Genomic DNA, 17,062 nt, shown 5'->3' on the forward strand with positions numbered 1-17,062 from the left:
AGCCACATTTAACGATTAGTGAATTCCCCCCTCAGTTTTTGTGTTAAAAGTTTGCTCTTCTTTATTTAGAGATTTCTCTTAACATATCCAGCGCCAGCTCTCAGTATATTTTATATTCAGGTCAAGACTTGAATTGATCACACACCTGAGCTGGGGGGGGGACTGTGCTTCCGGGGTTTCCACATATAGGGGAGACGGTTTAAATCTCTCTGTGAAGCAGGTTCATCCAAATCAAAACTCCCTCAATTTCAAAGGCAATGAAGCAAATAAAAAGAGAACAGAAATATTTCAAAGGAAAAAAAGAACCTGATGGCTCTGGTCCTGTCACTGAAACAAGGAAAGACAACTGGCATAAGGCCGTGCAGAGCTACATAACTGCCCCAGCAGGCGGCTCAGCTCCCTCCCCCCTGCTCCTGAAAGTTATCCTCCCACCTATACAGCTCCCTCCTAATCCCCCCCTCTCTCCAACTTGGCTGTAATCCTCTCATTCCTCCCATCTTTACCTCCCTCGCTCTCTCCCTCTCTCTGTTACCTCCGCCTTCTTCTTCCTTCTGACCCCAGAGAGTCGGCGAAGCAAGTCAAGAGGGGTGGGGGGGGGGGGGGGGGAGAGAGTGCGAGGGGAAGTCGACTAATATGGTCAAAATCAAAGCAAGACACTTCAGGGGTCAAAGTGGATGACCTCCTCTCTCCGCTCCTCTTCTGCACACTGAGGCCCAGGAAAGTCAATGTAAACACAGGAGGTATCAGGACTGCAGGACTGTACAGGCCCACACACACTAACTACACTGAGGGGAACTCTTCAGGGGTGCAAAATGTGTCTTAAGAAATACACATTATTCCCAAAAAAACGACACAATCCCTGTGTCCAAGACAAATATTTATCTATTTCCCCTTTAAAGCAGTCTCCTGTTCCCCCTTTCAACCCTGATTTATTCTCCCTTTTTTTTTTTTTTTGGCACCTTCAGAGTATCTTGTGTCAGGCACAATCTCGGCTCAGCACAGGGGCTGGGAAATGTGAAGATTCTCTGGAAAGGAAGGAAGAAGGAACCTTCCTGTGACAGCCCGCCGAGCGGATGGTTATCCACATCAATCGAAAGCAAACAAAGAAGGAAGAGATAAAGACAACACAGAGTCCAGGCCTGGTGTTTGGTGTTTGTATAACCACAATGTCACGCTGCTCTGGTACTGGGAGAGTACAGTGAGCAGCTTCCTCCAGGCCGAGGTGATGTGGAGATGTCAGAATGAGAGGCAGCGTGTGTGTGTGCGTGTGCTGCGTATCAGTGGGTCACAATGTGTGAGGAAGTGTGTGTGTGTGTGTGTGTGTGTGTGTGTTCATTTGTATGTCTATTTGTGACACACACATAATGCAGAAGGACCACACAGTCCATGTGTTATGTGGGATTTCCAGGTTCAGAATAGGTATCATCATGGGAGGAGCAAGAACAAACAGCATAGAGAGGGGGACAAGAAGAAAAATCAGAAGCGCAGAGAAAGAAAGGCAACTGAGGGCAGAGTATGACGTGCCTGTTCAAAGATGCTAAGACAGAATTAACACTGTTCACACAGCCCACCTGTCAACAAGTAGGGGAAGTTCCTGTGGTTAACTGGTACTGTATGGGAGGTGTTATACGGTATGACAGGTGGAAAGTTGCCAAGGCTGTTAAATTGCAACCGTTAACACATTAAAATTACAGTGCGGAGGAGGGAAAGTGCCACCAAACATGTTTAGAGAGTGAGTGTGAACGGAACACTTTGTGATCCCACTTCTGTGATACAAACTCACATGTGCAGCCAAACATCCTCAAAACTACATTTTTTTTTTTTAGAGATTTAAATATGTCAGACTACATTTTTCCTTAACTGTATAACATGATGCACAAAGCGCCTACAACATGCTCCCTTTTGGTTTACTTCACTCACTCTACAAGCAGATATAAAGTGTGCAGAAAAAGTAAGTGAGAGAAATGAAGCCTTTTCCAACCTGAAAGAGGTTTTACTGCAATGTTACAAGTTTATAGACAAGCAACCAGTTTATAGAGAATGACTGCAACTGTTGCAAATCCCAAGATAGTTACCCTTTAGTCGAACATAGTGTGTCCAGTTTAAATAAGATGAGTTTTGAAAGATTAGAAGGAAGAAACCCAACCGCGGATGACGTTATTAAGATTATGTTTTCATTTACTGAGCCACAGAAAACACGGTACAACTGTTTGCACAACAGGCTGGCATGCACTGCTGAAGACAGGTGAAGTGAGATTCAAATTAAAGCTACCTTAATGCAGGTAAATCAACTGTGTTTCATCAAGAACCTCAATACCTAAAAAGTTAGGACACGCTTTAAATCTAAATAAAAACATGATGTGATGATTTGCAAAACATTGAAACCCCATATTTGATTGAAAACATCACATAGAGGGCTTCCACACTCCTGAGAAAACTCCTGAAAAACTCCTGGAGGAGCTGTGTGTGTGAACTCAAACTTCACCCGGAGTTTCTCCTGACAGACCTTTAGTTTTTATTCCGCAGCAAGTCCGATTGAGCTGATGTGAGAAAGCAGTGGGATATTCTCCAGAGAATTCACCTCAAGCCAATAGGAGGGGGGAGTGACTGCTGCACGGTGCATAGACTGTAAGCATGCGACCACTACGATCTCAGTGCACGTAATGAAACAGCTGCATTATGTTTTCTGTCCGTCAGTATGTTGTTCTCCGCTCTTTTGTTGATTGTGTGATTCAGTTTAACTACACGTAGCATTGAAATAAAGCAAATATTGTCATTATAGCGCAAATATTGAACCCTTATGAAATGATCGAGACATTTTCAGAAGTGCATATTTAAACGGCTACAGACAACGTATCAAATGTTGAAACTGAGAGATTTCTTTGAAAAATGAAGATATTTTCCACTCTGTTGTATTCCTTTCTCTTGAATAGCTCTCTGTAAAACGTGTTTTGAGGACTGAGGAGTCCTCAGCACTTTCTGTCATTTGGAAAGTATAATGTGTTCCCACTCTTGTTTTTAGTAAAGGATTTTAGTGACAAGTCGGGACTGCAGGGCGACCAGTTTATCAACCAGACTCTTTTATCCAGAGCAAAGATGTTTGTAATACGTCCAGAATGTGGTTTGGCATCATCTTGCTGAAGTAAGCAAGGCCTTCCCTGAAAAAGAAGTTGTCTGTTTGGCAGCGTATGTTGCTCCACAAACCTGTATGTATGGTTCATTATTGAGGGTGCCTTCATAAATGTGCAGGTTACTGACGTCATGTGAACTAATGCATCCCCATGCAGCTTTTTGAACTGTGCACTGATAACAAGGATGGCTGATCCCTGTCCTCCTGATCCGCTGCAAATCTTGACATTCTGTTTTTTATTCAGACCAATATTTTACACAGTGACCCAACCTTTTTAGGAATTGGGGTTTTTAATATGAAATGTATAGAACAACTAAAGGCACCGTAAGAAACTTTACACTGGAGGTTACTGGTATTTTAGAAAATTACTTTGCAGTTATTCAAAATAAAAGTTCTATCAGATCTTATAGCTCGTTTTGCACTAAGGTTGACCTTTTTCTTAGGTCCTCTCTCTCTCTGTTCGAACAAGTGTGCTGCTTCAAACCAGGCGCCACCGTGACCTAATGTAAGAGGACCAAACACTCCGAGCACAGCTGAGCAGTGTGTGTTCACCGCAGACTGAGTCACCTGTTGCGCCTGGCTGTCCTCGGCTCTCCGGAGAGAGCCATGCGTAACGTGTTGTTACCCGGTTTCCCAGGATCCTTCCAGTCACAGAGTCCAAGTTTAGTTTAATTACACTGTGACTGACATGGAGCGAGGTGTGTAGTGACTCCACAGCAAGGAGCGCACAGAGTGTTGGTAAAGTTTACAACATGCGTAACTTACCGGCAGTCCCGGGACGCAGCAGCACGGAGAAGAAAAAGATCGATAAAGCTCCATGTAAAGATAAAAAACAGCGCTGTCCCGCCATGTTTCCGTGTCCTCCGCCCAAAACACTCTCATTCACGTTCAAGGTGGAGTGAATGACAGTTCAGATGAGGAGTGAGTTCAGTTTGTTTCCTCGTCGGTGCGCTCCAACCCGCTCAGCAGCTGGAGAGTCAAGCCGCCGAACCATCAACACACCCACTCTCACTCTCTCTCTCTCTCTCTCTCTCTCTCTCCCCCCCCTCTCTCTCTATCTTTCTCACACACACGCACACACACACACCCACATACGGTTCTGACAGGAAACCGGAGGCGGGGGAAAGGAATCTCTCTCTCTCTCTCTCTCTCTCTCTCTCTCTCTCTGGCTCTCTCTCTCTCTCTGGCTCTCTCTCTTTCTCTCTGCATGTGTGTGTGTGTGTGTGTGTGTGTGTTTGTGTAATTACTTATCCAAACACTGGAAATGGAAACAGTAAACAGCTCTGTATACATTGAAATAAACTCAGTGCCATGAAATGTAGCCATCGAGCTTTCTGAAATATTAGAGCTAGAGATTTTCAGAAAGTTAACAGACTCCCAGACACCTGAAGAGCATTTCTCATACAAGGCAAAAAAAAAAAAAAAAATTCCCACAAGAATGACTAAAAAAAAACAAAAAAACACTGTTACTCTCATTTAAACACAAAACATGAGAACATTTCCCCCAAAATAACAATTCATTAAACACAACAGTCTTCCAGTGAACAAATACTGTAAACCTTTCTCAAAAACAGTGTATCCTATATCACATCTTAGCATGACTGTTGTTGCCGATCCTTGATAACTTAAACTGTCAATATCCGGGCCAACAGCCATGTTGTATTAGCAGCAACATCTTGTACCTGTGCCTCCGTAGGCACGCTGCTTTTAAAAGGAGGTGTGGTCAGGATCATTGCTGGTGCATTGCTATTTTAAAAGAATTGAAACAGGCTATCAAAAACCTGATCAAAGTTAAAGGCAAAGAATTGTCCTGGTTTTCAAGGGTCCATGATTCAGATATTGTTCTGCTTAGGCACAATGAGGAGAAAAGTTAATTGAGCATAGTGTCCAACCCAAGTCTGAAAGAAATCCTGTTTGTAAGAAGCTAAGAGCTGGATTCAGGTGCGCCTGACATTTAAAGGGATTGGAAGACACTGATTGGTTTAAAGTCCCAATGAAACTAACGGAGAGTATTTATTTAACTGCTATGATGTGATGTAGCTCCTACTGAAACAAGATAGATCGGATAGAACCAATCACAAGACAGAACGCACTAACACAGGCTAACGCCCCTGAGTGCAGGATGAGTCATCAGACATTTGAAACTGAAAACACAGTTATTTTTACATATATTTAACACTTGACAGCAGATGAATAAACGCTGGATTATAACTATGGAAATATATTTTTTTCATTTTATGGGGAGTTCATCAATAAATCAGGCTCCACCGTAAAAAAAAAAAAAAATCAAGCTATTTGAGCCTAAAGCCTTAATTTGCTCCCAGATTTTTTTTAATTAAGCTATATTTGGACACGCCTTAAACCTTCATGCAACAGGCGCTTTAGATCGTGCCTTTGATAATGTTAGTCGGGCCCAATTTTTTACAAACACAGTAACATTACACAACCCTTAAAGTTTATCAAATGAAATATACAAAATGAATGTTATGGTTTGCAAAACATTAAAACCCTATATTTAATTTGAAAAAGCTGACCTGTGGCTAACTTCCCGCATGTCATTTTCCACTCTCTGCCCCTGATTTCTGTCTCTATCTACTGTCCTATCTCTACAATAAAGGCCCAAAAGCCCCAAAATAAACGTTGGCAGTGGCAACAAAAGACTGGAACAGTTATAAAATTATTATAAAACATCTGATTAAACATCTCACAGTTAATACTTTTTTACTGGCAACAGGTAAGTAATTTGACTGGGTAAAAAAAGAGCGACGAAAATGGGTTGTACACAGGCGGCTGTGGCTCAGTTGGTAGTGTTGGTTGTCTCTCAACCAGATGGTTTTGGGGTTCGATCCCCACATGTGATGTGTTCTTGGGCAAGACACTGAACCCCAAGTTTCTCCCGCTGCTTCGTCTGTGGAGTGTAAGTGTGTATGAATGGGATTAGTTAAGTCTGATGGAAACAGAAACCTCTGCCATCAGTGTGTGAATGGGTATAGTGACCTGTGGTGTAAGATTGCTTTAAGCAGTCAGTGATTCAGGTTACATGAAAAGTGGGTTGACTTGTTGTTTGTGATTGGCCTGGACCCAAGTGACTGGAGACAGTTATTAAGTTATACATCCAGCCAAACTCTTCGCTTTGTGCATCTGGTAACATGTTGTCTGTTTTTTTGTTCTGTATTCATTAGTTTATCAAAATCTAGAAACAGTCAAAGTTCAAGGTTTTCCAATGTCACTGTGTCTGAAGGACTTTTATAATCGGTCTGATAGCATGATGACAGTCACTACCTATCTTTTTGTGTGTTGAGGTGCTTGAATGTGTACACTTATGTGTGTGTGTGTGTGTGTCTGGATGATTGAGGAGCTGGCTGACTGATGAGTGGCAGCGCTGGCAGTGGTCTCAGATGTATTTCGATTGCAGAACAGCAACTGAGCTTGGTGACAGAGAGATGATAAAGCTGAGCCTGTCTGTCTGGTTATGTGAGGCAGCAGGTCTGGACATGCAGCTCTGTACCAGCACTGGAACTGAGCCACACATCTCCAGTCTCAGCCCCATGTCGACCCCCCCCTCCCCTCACGAGTCCTCTAGGGCCTCGCTCCTTCAGCCACAGATCAGGGCCCAGGAGGTCGACCCTGTGCTTTTGATTTGGGTCCCACGTGACATGGCTTAGTAGGATATGTTTTGAAGCCTGGGACGACACAAAAGGAGCTTGGCTTTATGTCTAAAATATAAAAACTTTTTTTAACATGTAGCGACCAGAAGGAGCATTCTGGTCTTTTGGTGTAGGACACAGCAGTTTTTAATTAAAGTAAAATATTGTTTCTTTGATGTGATTTGTCTTTCAACTTTACACATTTTGCCGCTGTTTCTTCATTTTGTCTTACAGTATTTATCTGTGTTCAAACATAATGCAAAATGAAATCTGGCCTCTCATAACTGGTGCTAGGGCTGTGCCTTTATCATTTGTGTTATTCAACTTGCTAAAGCACAAAGGGCACTTATTCACCCATCTAAATATCTTGGTAGCATCCCATGCAGGAACACAGAGCAAATCTAAAACCTACCTCCCCTCTCCAAGAACTGTGTCTGGATTCATTTTATTTCGACTTCTGGATGCTTGAGGCTGACTTCTGCCAAGTTGGAAGAACAGTTGGCTAGGTATGTCTCGTTTTGGACCAGGATTTCTCTGATGCATACTAACTACATGCCATCCACTTTAGCCCAGGAGTGCCTGTCCATCTGATCCCTTCTTGTTGTTGGTGGGAGTTTTGCTGTCAAGGAAGTCACAAGACATCAGTGATTAGCAGTCTATAGAGGTATGCACCCAAAAGACACTGTTTAATTATGCCTACAATACACATAGATAGAAGTGCCCGGATAACATCATCATTTTACAGATGGGTTGAAGTTCTGATTCAACATTTCTGGTGCAACATCAGATCGTTTGTGACTTAGGGTTCACTTGGATTTTGAGACCTAACGTGTATATTTGAGGACATGTTGCTGCATGATTCAAAACACATTCAAACAAATTTGCATGGATTATTATTGAGCATTCGCTAATGCTACTCTGGCCCAGCCCCATCTCATGAAGCCAACTGGTTTCTCCTGCAGAGTAACGGCTCGCAATTATTGAGTTTAATTAAAACAAAAAGGACTCAGTAAATGTCCCAATAATGCTGGAAAACGTTGTTTTTCACAAACTTCACTTAAAGCAACAACATTATGTAACTTTTCCACCTTAAAATTAGAAATTCACCTGTTGTTAGAGTGCATTGATTCATTGATTCATTGATCATTAGTGTCAGCTTTGGATTCTTTATTCCATTCACAAAATGACAGTAAGTAAGACTATAACAGTAGTCTTTATTCCTACAACATGTTTTGAATCTGCTTCTCTGAGAAAACACACCGCAAACAGCTTATACAAAGTGCAGATCGAGAACAACTAATGAACAACAGATTATGAACTGCTGATTCATCAGGCCTTTTAAAGATGCTATTTGGTAACTCTTCATTTTGTATGATTCGGTCTTAAAGAAATCAACCAAATCTAGTAGAGTTTTGTATATTGTGAATTTAGATATTGTTAAATCCCAGTTTGACCTGAGCAGCAGATGTTGAAAGATTATCCAGCTGACACAGCTAAATATTAGCTTTAGAGTTTGATATTCTCAGCTCAGTTTTCGTCTCTAACAGCTGACACACAGTGTATTTTGGTCAAGTAAACATATCCTGCGGACATTGGGGTGTGTCATTATGCAATAAAATAACAGAGCGAGCTGAGAACGTATTTTCGAGACAGATTTCCATTTGGCTCCTCTGTTTTTCCAATCCATGCGTCTTTCCAATTCAAGGTCTTTACCCTGTTGATAAAAGAGGAGCAGCATTTTGCTGTTGTCTTCTCGACACCATCACTAAACACTAAAACTTGAATTTCAGAGGCCTTCATGGTCTGGTCCTGGAAGTCTCAGGACACCACTCTTGGCTGTTCCTCCATAACCAAACTGTCCATGTGCAGTGGTGGTAGTTTGTAATAAACCCAGTGTTGTTGGTATATCGGAGACCTTGGAGTGCCATTCTTTAGTCTTTCTTGTGTCTTCATATTGTGGCGATGGATGTGACTAAGCATGTGGTTAACGCGAGTGGTGTACATGATGGGCCCAGACTTTAAGTTCTTTTTTAAAAAAAGATTTTATGCCTTTATTTTAATAAATTGTTTTAGAGATAGGACAGTGGATAGATTCAGAAAGAATGGGGAACCACATGCAGGAAAGAAGCCGCAGGTAGGATTCAAACCTGGGCTCTCAAGGACTTTAGCCCCACATAGGGCATGTGCACTAACCACTAGGCTACTGGCACCCCAAATTTTTTGTTCTAAATTTGTTCCCAACAGATTTAAGATGCATATCATGTGTCAGTGTTTCGAGGTGTGGTTGTGAGTTTCATTTATTTTACACTCGTCCCAACTGTTCCTCTAATAGACTCAATGAGCTGTACACAGGGTTGCCTATACTCGTAGACACAAACCTACAGACTTTATTCAATATTTTATTCTCCATCAGATCGAGTTGTTCATGTTTCCATGTCCTCTCTGTGTGTATTCTTTTACATACCGAAGTTCTCGGGACCAGGGGACTTTGCCAGGGAAGTTTCATAATGATGGAAACTTGGACACAAATGGGACAGACTTTTTTTCCATTTCATGTCAGATGAGTAAGCTATTATGAGAATATCTAATTTGTATTTTAGTGGTGTCTGTTTTGTTTCTTTGGCCCCAGGAGACGGGGACAAAACAGATACACAAGGTATTAAAGGTCAGAGTCTGGGACCAAGTCATCCATGTCGAATTCCCTCTTCACCGACTGATGTACTACAAGCTAATTCAATCAATTTAAACATATCAAGTATAATCAAATCTATCTCATTTATTTGTAGGCTATGTAAACATACTGAAATGAAAATGACAGCTATTACAACGATTTACCAAATGGCCCTGGAAGGATTTTCCTACAACATAAAAGGATCTCTGGTGTTTCTGGAAAGCATTCATAATATAATGTTAGTGAATAAGATGAATGGACAGTTTCACTTGATTTCAGTTTGGGTCCTCCTGGTCTGTATTGTAATATTGTACTTTTCAATGTAACTTGGGAGATTGTTGCAACACAAAACATGGAAGGATTTGGCACAAATATTTAGCACATGATATGATCTTTGAATGATGTTTTTTTTAAAATCTTTCAATAAATTACAATCATGGAAGTTTTAGTTCCTCTGAGGAACTTTCGCTTTACCAAGGAGCCTACCTCTTACCTTTTTGCTGATCTTGACTAACCAGCAACCTGCGGTGTTGAAAATGCAGAAGTGAAAAAACAAAGTTCTTTGTGTGTAAAATTGAGAGTCTTCTGACTTGTTTTTTGCCCAAGGACACATTGGTCATGTGGCTGCAGGAGCTGGGTATCGGACCCCGACCTTCTGGTTAAGAAAAGACGACTCTACCAAGTGAGCCACAGCCGCCCTGTGCCTATATATTTCATATACATATTACAAACATAAATATAGTTGACTGGTAGACGGGTGCATAGTAGCTGTTTGCCAGAGGACTTTAGGGTTGCCTCAGCTGAACATCTTTGCCTGTTACTAAATTGATTAACCTTTAGGTCAAGATAGCATTTCCAAAATGGTGACTGCCATCATTGGGCTTAATAAGTCTTCTTTAGAAATCAGTGGGAGAAGGCTACATCCATGTTTTATACTCTATATGATCTTATCTTCATGTGTAAGTAGAGTTTTTTAAGCAAAAAATCTTATTGTGCTTTAATTGAACAGTTAAATACACCACTAACTGAGACTAATTGTTTTTGGCTAGGTTAGGTTGCGCCCCATGCACAGGGGCTGTGGTCCTCCAGGCAGGCAGCCCAGGTTTGGGTCTGGCCTGGGACTCCTTTCCCGCACGTGTCGTTCCCCACTCTCTCTCTCTCTCAAGCTTTTCTGCTCTATCCGCTGTCTTGTCAAATGAAAGCAAAAAGGCCAAAATAAACCTTTAAACCAAATATATGCGTAAATAGAAAAAGTTAATTGTCATGCTAAATGTCTGGTTTGCTTTCATAGCTCATAAAGAGGCATCAATATTCATTTAAAACTTCATCATGACTATATAAAAAAAACTCCTCATGTCAGCTTTCTGACTTTAAAAGTGTAAAATAAAGCGACTCCTCAAAAGCTGTGAATGAACTTGCCAAAAGGTTTCCGAACAGTTATCACAACTTTGAATTATAACACATTTGAACACTTTTCTGGACTGAAACTATGTCAGTCATATTTTCTCGACTTCCTTCAGTTGTTTTCTGCTCTGGTGTCCATGTTTTCAAAGTGCATTATGGGTGACATCATGACAGTGTGCTGCTTGCTTCACCGCTGACTGAGGTGAAGCAGCTGGCCAAAGGGATTTCCCACTGAAGGCTGGGGGAATGGAAACGTTCTATGGTCATGTTCTTGTTGGTATTACAAATGAAATAATTATTTTATTTTGCACATTACTATCAGAGGATCTTGTTCCTACATGTCTTGCCTTCAGGCCTCATGCTCTATTGTTTTACAGGGCGAGCAGGTAATATTCAACACAGACATCACTTTCATGCCTCTGCCAGAAGTAAAGTTTAGCTCCTGACCACAAATGATTCAACAGAGGAGGGGAGGGGCATCGGTTTGCAAAGAAGAATATTTAAGAGCGAAGTCTTGAGTGACACTCTGACAGGATGCACAGAGGTGTGTGTGTGTGTGTGTAGGCTGCTATATGATGGCTCATTTGGTTTCGATCTGCTGAACTTGTGTTGTGAGAAGGTAAGGAGTTGCATTTGTGTCATATGTAAAGTACTTAGCGGTACATAAAATAAACAGCAGTTCACAGTCATACTCCCACTGACAACTGCAAAGGTACAAACCAGCAAACACATTTGTCACACATGATAGAAGAAACTTTAGGTGAGTCACATTTTCTCTCTTTCTCTGTCTCCATTGCAACACACTCACATTCCTATAGGTTGTAATCACTGGTCACCACGACAACCATGCTCTACAAGCACTGACTTACTGACCCCTGTATTAACACTGCTTACATTAGCAGCTAATGCAAACACTCAAGTCCTTCAAAAAGTTAGGGAACTGTCTACTTGGCCGAGAAGAAAACACACACTCATGGGAAACCATAGAGTTCAAATAAGGCTGAGAGAGTAACAATTGAAACCTGGGCATAGTATCATTTGTGTATGTGTGTGTCTGTGTGGGCCGTGCGTGTGTTTGTGTGCCAGCTCCTCCAAGTCCAGCAGACTTCAGTAAGGAATGCTGAAAACAGCTGTGGACATGACCAAAGGAATTTACACAGAAACCTATCTTATGATGGGTATCATTTACACACAGTGCAGACACATGCACACCAAAAGACACACATGAATGCACACACAGAGACACACAAACACTCAGACTAACTTCAGTCCATGTTAATGTTCAAACTGCTGAGAGAATCATCGACCCATCTACTTTTTAAAGGAGCTTATTCTTGACAGGGTTAAGAAAAGGTGAGCAAATTATTGCCAGGTAGATTTTTACATACATTGATTTGTTTCAGTATTGGGCAATGTTTACTGAGGTAATAAATCCCAATCATTTTTGGAGACTTCTCTGGCAAGCAGAAAAGTCCTCCTACAGTTGTCACATCTACGTTGTCTTTACTTTTTAAAATGGAAGCGATTTAAGATTGTCATTATTTTCTACACACACACACACACACACACACAGAATTGCAGAACACACTTAAAGTTTCACATCCTGAGGTGGTTAGTAAGACACATGGGGGTCACAAAAATGGGTGTGTATGTTCACATTCACACCACTAATTGAAAGCAGCCGTTTGGCACCGTGTTGAAATGCTCCCTGTGTTTGCCCGTCCACCTGTTGTCTTGTGGATTGAAGGAAAGCTATAAGGTTGCAGCATATGCCTCCAGACTGTGAAGTTCCTCGAGAAAATGAGTGATTGAATTTTATCATGTCACCAGCAGCTTGTCCACATCCATTCCTCAAACTTAATCAAATCATTAATCTGCCAAATTTCTCATGGATAACTGGATACAACAGACAGGATCATTTTGTTTAAGACAGCACAACAATTCAGAAGGTCCAACTACTTTCTTGAGTCTCAGCTGACATCTGCCCCCCCCCCCCCCCATGTTTTGCTTCTCTGTCCATTGTTCATCTTTCTATTTCAGAATACAGAGGTCATTCATTTCACACCGGCCCCACTGGAAACTCAAGACCCCTTCATCATATCCTCACTCAGCAGTTCTTAATGCTGTGGGAAGTACCCTCCGCCCCCAACCCTAATTCTTTTCCCACCCAGTTGTATTCTTCACCAAGCAGTGCTGAGGAAGCCAAATAGTTCAGTTCAAATTATTCTTCTCATTATTCTGCTTTATGAGAAATACAATCCCACATTGAAATGGGTTGTTCCATTCCAAGCATACCTGGTAATTAAGTCATTAAGGGTTTGTCCCTTTAGGGCCATGATTGCGCCCAAACTGCATTTAGATCATCACATGTATTGTGTTTATTAGTTGAAATTTTTTTTGCCTAAAGGAAAGCACCACATAGCAAATGGTAAAGTGTCCAGAATGGGAAGGGATTGTCTTCTGGGGAGCAGGAATGTGCCCAATAAACTCCACGGCACTCTGCCTAATATGGAATATGGAAAAATGTATTCTCTGGGGACCATGCATATAAATGAAGTCAAATTGCACATATGATGTTGTGTAATAACAAGCTTATTCTTAACCAAAGTATTCAAACTGTCCCATAACAAAATGGTAAAAAAAAAAGGTTACTAATTAACTAAACTCTCTCATCAAGGTCTAAAGTCCCTCATGTCCACATGTAAGTCTCTAACTAGACTCTTCTCCTCTGTTGCCCCCTGGTGGTGAAATGAACTTCCAAACTCCATTCGATCAGCAGTGTCCCTTTGCACCTTTAAAGAAAAAGCTAAAGACCCAGCTCTTTGATGAATACCTATGCACTAAATGGTTTAAATATGATGATAATGATGATGACGACGATGGTTTTGTTTGATACTGACGATTTTAGAATGGTTTTAATGCTGATTAGAACTCTCAAGAACAGCTGTCGATGTTGCCCGCTTGCAGTCAGATTAGCCATGCCCGTTTTTTTTTGTTTTTTTTGCCTTTATTGGACAAATAGCGATAGAGATATTACAGTGGATAGTGTCTGAAATCAGGGAGAAAAAGTGGGGAATGACTTGCGGGTAAGGAGCCACAGGTCAGATTTGAACCTGAGCAGCCCGCTTGGAGGACTACAGCCTCCATACATGGGGCGTGCGCACTAACCACTGTGCCACCAGCGGCCCAGCCGTGCCCATTTTAAAATCAAAATAAATTAGTTATTAGAAAAAAAATTGCACTTCCGCATTGGCTTGAATTTCCAATACATAATACATAAAACATAATATTACACAGCTCAAAATTTACCTTGAAATGTTGGGTCGAATGAATTATGGTTGGTCAAGTTGTAGAACAGCCAACCTGCAAACCAACCTACCAAAATACAAGCCATCCCATGAGATCTGTCAGTAATGAGGTTTAGGTTTTTTAAATGAATAATTTTTATCCACAATCTTTCCTCAACCTTGAACAAACAGTTGTATCCATTTAAAGATCATTTAGAACAAGAGATATCTGAGATACTGGCGATGCACTCAAACTCACGTCACTAATCACAGCCTTTGTTTTGCAAAAATAAAAGTGAAAGTCTGTCTGCATCAGGAGCTGCATCTGGACAATTAAACTATCGCTTAATAAAGATGATTTAACAACCAGACAGGCAGAAATCCAGACAGAGGCAGGAAGCGCTAAAGAGTCTCAAGTGAGAAACTTGTTCATGGAATTGAAAGTGTTACTGTCACAAGGTAGGAATGATGCATCATCCGGGAGCAGTGGAGGAAGAGGAAATGTGGTGTTAATCGGGGTCAGCGATATCACAGGGACCACCCTGTCCCTGCTACACAACACTATTGTCCTGCTGGGAGGTGATGTTGGAGTTGAAGACCAGGAAGACAACAAACACTGGTAGTAAGTACGAGCATAAGAAACCTGAACAAGACTACCAAATGATCATCACTGGTTATTAAAATTTGGTTGAACCACTGCATACAACTATGTGTCCCTTAAAGTTGCATTTTTTAATGGTCAGTAGGGCGACATCAATGGTTTTAAAAAAAGACCAACTGTCTGTATTTCGACGGAAAAGTCCAACTGCTTCAAAGGGCCCACATTCACACTGGCCAATTTGTACCGTGCCCAAGCATGTTTGGCCCCCAAAGTCCAGTTTGTTTGACTAGTGCTCTGTACCCGTGTTATTCCTTGGCCCTGGCACAGTTTGAAGAGGTGGGCTTCAGCACGTTGAAGTTGCTCATGCACAAGCACCAGCACGTCGAACACAATGTGGACATGATGTATAATCGATCCCCGCCGTTCATGATTGAGAAATCCAGGAGTGTAAGAGGAACGTATCAAGGGACAATCGTGCATCAGCACAGTTCGAGGCAACTGGGCCTAGTGTGACAGTTGATCAGGAATAAGAGGTCTTAATAGTTTCAAGGCTTTTCCTTATGATCCTGTTGTAAACTACCAAGTGGGGTGGCTGTAGCTCGGGCTGTAGTGACTTGGAGTAGGTTGGGTTTAGGCTCTTCGGCTCAAGCCCTGGTATCAACCAGAGTATGGAAATTGTTCTGGTTGCTGGAAAGGTGCCAGGTCACTCCCCAAGTGCTGCCAAGTTGCCCTTGATCAAGGCACCTAACCCCAAACAGCTCTGAAACACTCCCTGTGAGTGAGCAGCCTCTCACTCTTACATCTCTGATGTAGGTCCTGTTTGTGCATGTGTGTATTTCCGGGTCAGTAGCATATCTCTCAATAAAAAAGTGTAGACTAGATTTTTCCTCAGGAGAATAATAAAGCATATGAAAAGAAGTGGACACACAAGAAACTGTCAGTTTTTATTTTTGCACGTCTCCATTGGCTTAATTTTTTTTACACCAGAGGTGGCTGCATGTCTCAAACTATCATCCCCCTGTACTCTGGCCCTGAATGTTAGCAGTGTTTTTTCCTCAGGAGGAGAGTATTTCTCTGAACTGCACCCTTCATATGCACGGGGAAAGGCTCAGTAGGCCCTATGGAATGTTGCTGGCAGGAAGGGCAAGACCTGAAGCCAAGTAAGAGCAGAAAAGGGATGGAGGATAACAAATGAATATCAAGAGCAAAAACATGATGCAGCTTTTGCTAGAAAATAACTATTGTTTGAACCTGGGGGACATGAAGGAGTGAAATAATCTGTACTTGACAAAAATAAAACCAACACACTTACATTGTATGTTTAGTGACCACATACTTAACTCACACTGTTTGAAGGGCCTTTCTACTGTGTCTTTCCTGGGAAAGCTCGGCTAACAGTAATCCTGCAGCTGTCTCTACAGAAACCCTCAAAAGTAATCCCGGGATCATCATGTCTTCCTCTGTAATTTTTTGATCGGATCTTTTTAGGATCAGAGCAAGCTAGCAATTACTGGATGACAGTGTGCGAGAACGTGTTTTATTGTGTTGCCTGAAACACAAAGAGGGACCTGCAGTCCGCGGGTGTGACTCACTTTAAGTTTCTTCTATCATGTGTGACTAATGTGTTTGCTGGTTTATACCTTTGCAGTTGTCAGTGGGAGTATGACTGTGGACTAAAAAGCAGAAGCATTATTTCAAAACCATATTTCTTAAATTACATGTCTTAAGCCGTTTTCACACATGCACTCCTGAAAATATCTAGATCATGTCAGGAGGACTGCTCCTGATATATACGACTGACCTGGCTGTTCACATATGCACCTCACAGCTGGAGACTCTCCCTGTCAGGCAGGAAAGAGGGGGGGGGGGGGTCTCCTGAGGTAAGACTTGACGTAAAAAAAGAAAGAAGTGAAAGTAGTGGACGAAACAACAGAATGTTATCATGAGAATATTTGTGGATATATCAATGCTACGTGTAGTGGAACGGAACCACAATGTCAACAAAAGAGTGGAGAACAACATACTGATGAACAGAAAACATAATGCAGCTGTTTCATAACGTGCAGTGAGATCGTAGTGGATATAGTCTATGCACAGTGCAGCAGACACAGGATATAAACGTCATTCCCCCCTCTCATTGGCTCTTCTCTCTCCCTCTATATTCCTCTGTAGGTCAGTGCTTCGCTCAAATCTCCGTGGCAACCGATGTATAATTGAGCTTACCTGGTTGAAGATGGGAATAAGGTCCTGCAGCAAGAAGAGCAGGAAAGATGTAGTATATGAGCAGTGTTTCCTGGTCCTTTAAATGTTTGCAGTACCAGT

General features: G+C 41.8%; 1 protein-coding gene across 1 annotated transcript in view; it reads right to left on the reverse strand.

The window, feature by feature from the left end:
* Positions 1 to 4,186, reverse strand: part of LOC110000840 (TGF-beta receptor type-2) — a 36,916-nt gene extending 32,730 nt beyond the window's left edge. Inside the window, exon 1 of the mRNA XM_065957984.1 lies at positions 3,896 to 4,186. Within this exon, the coding sequence (XP_065814056.1) occupies positions 3,896 to 3,980 (85 nt within the window). The 5' untranslated portion in view covers positions 3,981 to 4,186. The remainder of the gene's footprint in view (positions 1 to 3,895) is intronic.
* Between the last annotated feature and the right edge of the window lie 12,876 nt (positions 4,187 to 17,062).

The sequence above is a fragment of the Labrus bergylta genome, chromosome 8 (assembly GCF_963930695.1).
Source record: "Labrus bergylta chromosome 8, fLabBer1.1, whole genome shotgun sequence".
Lineage (NCBI taxonomy): Eukaryota > Metazoa > Chordata > Actinopteri > Labriformes > Labridae > Labrus > Labrus bergylta.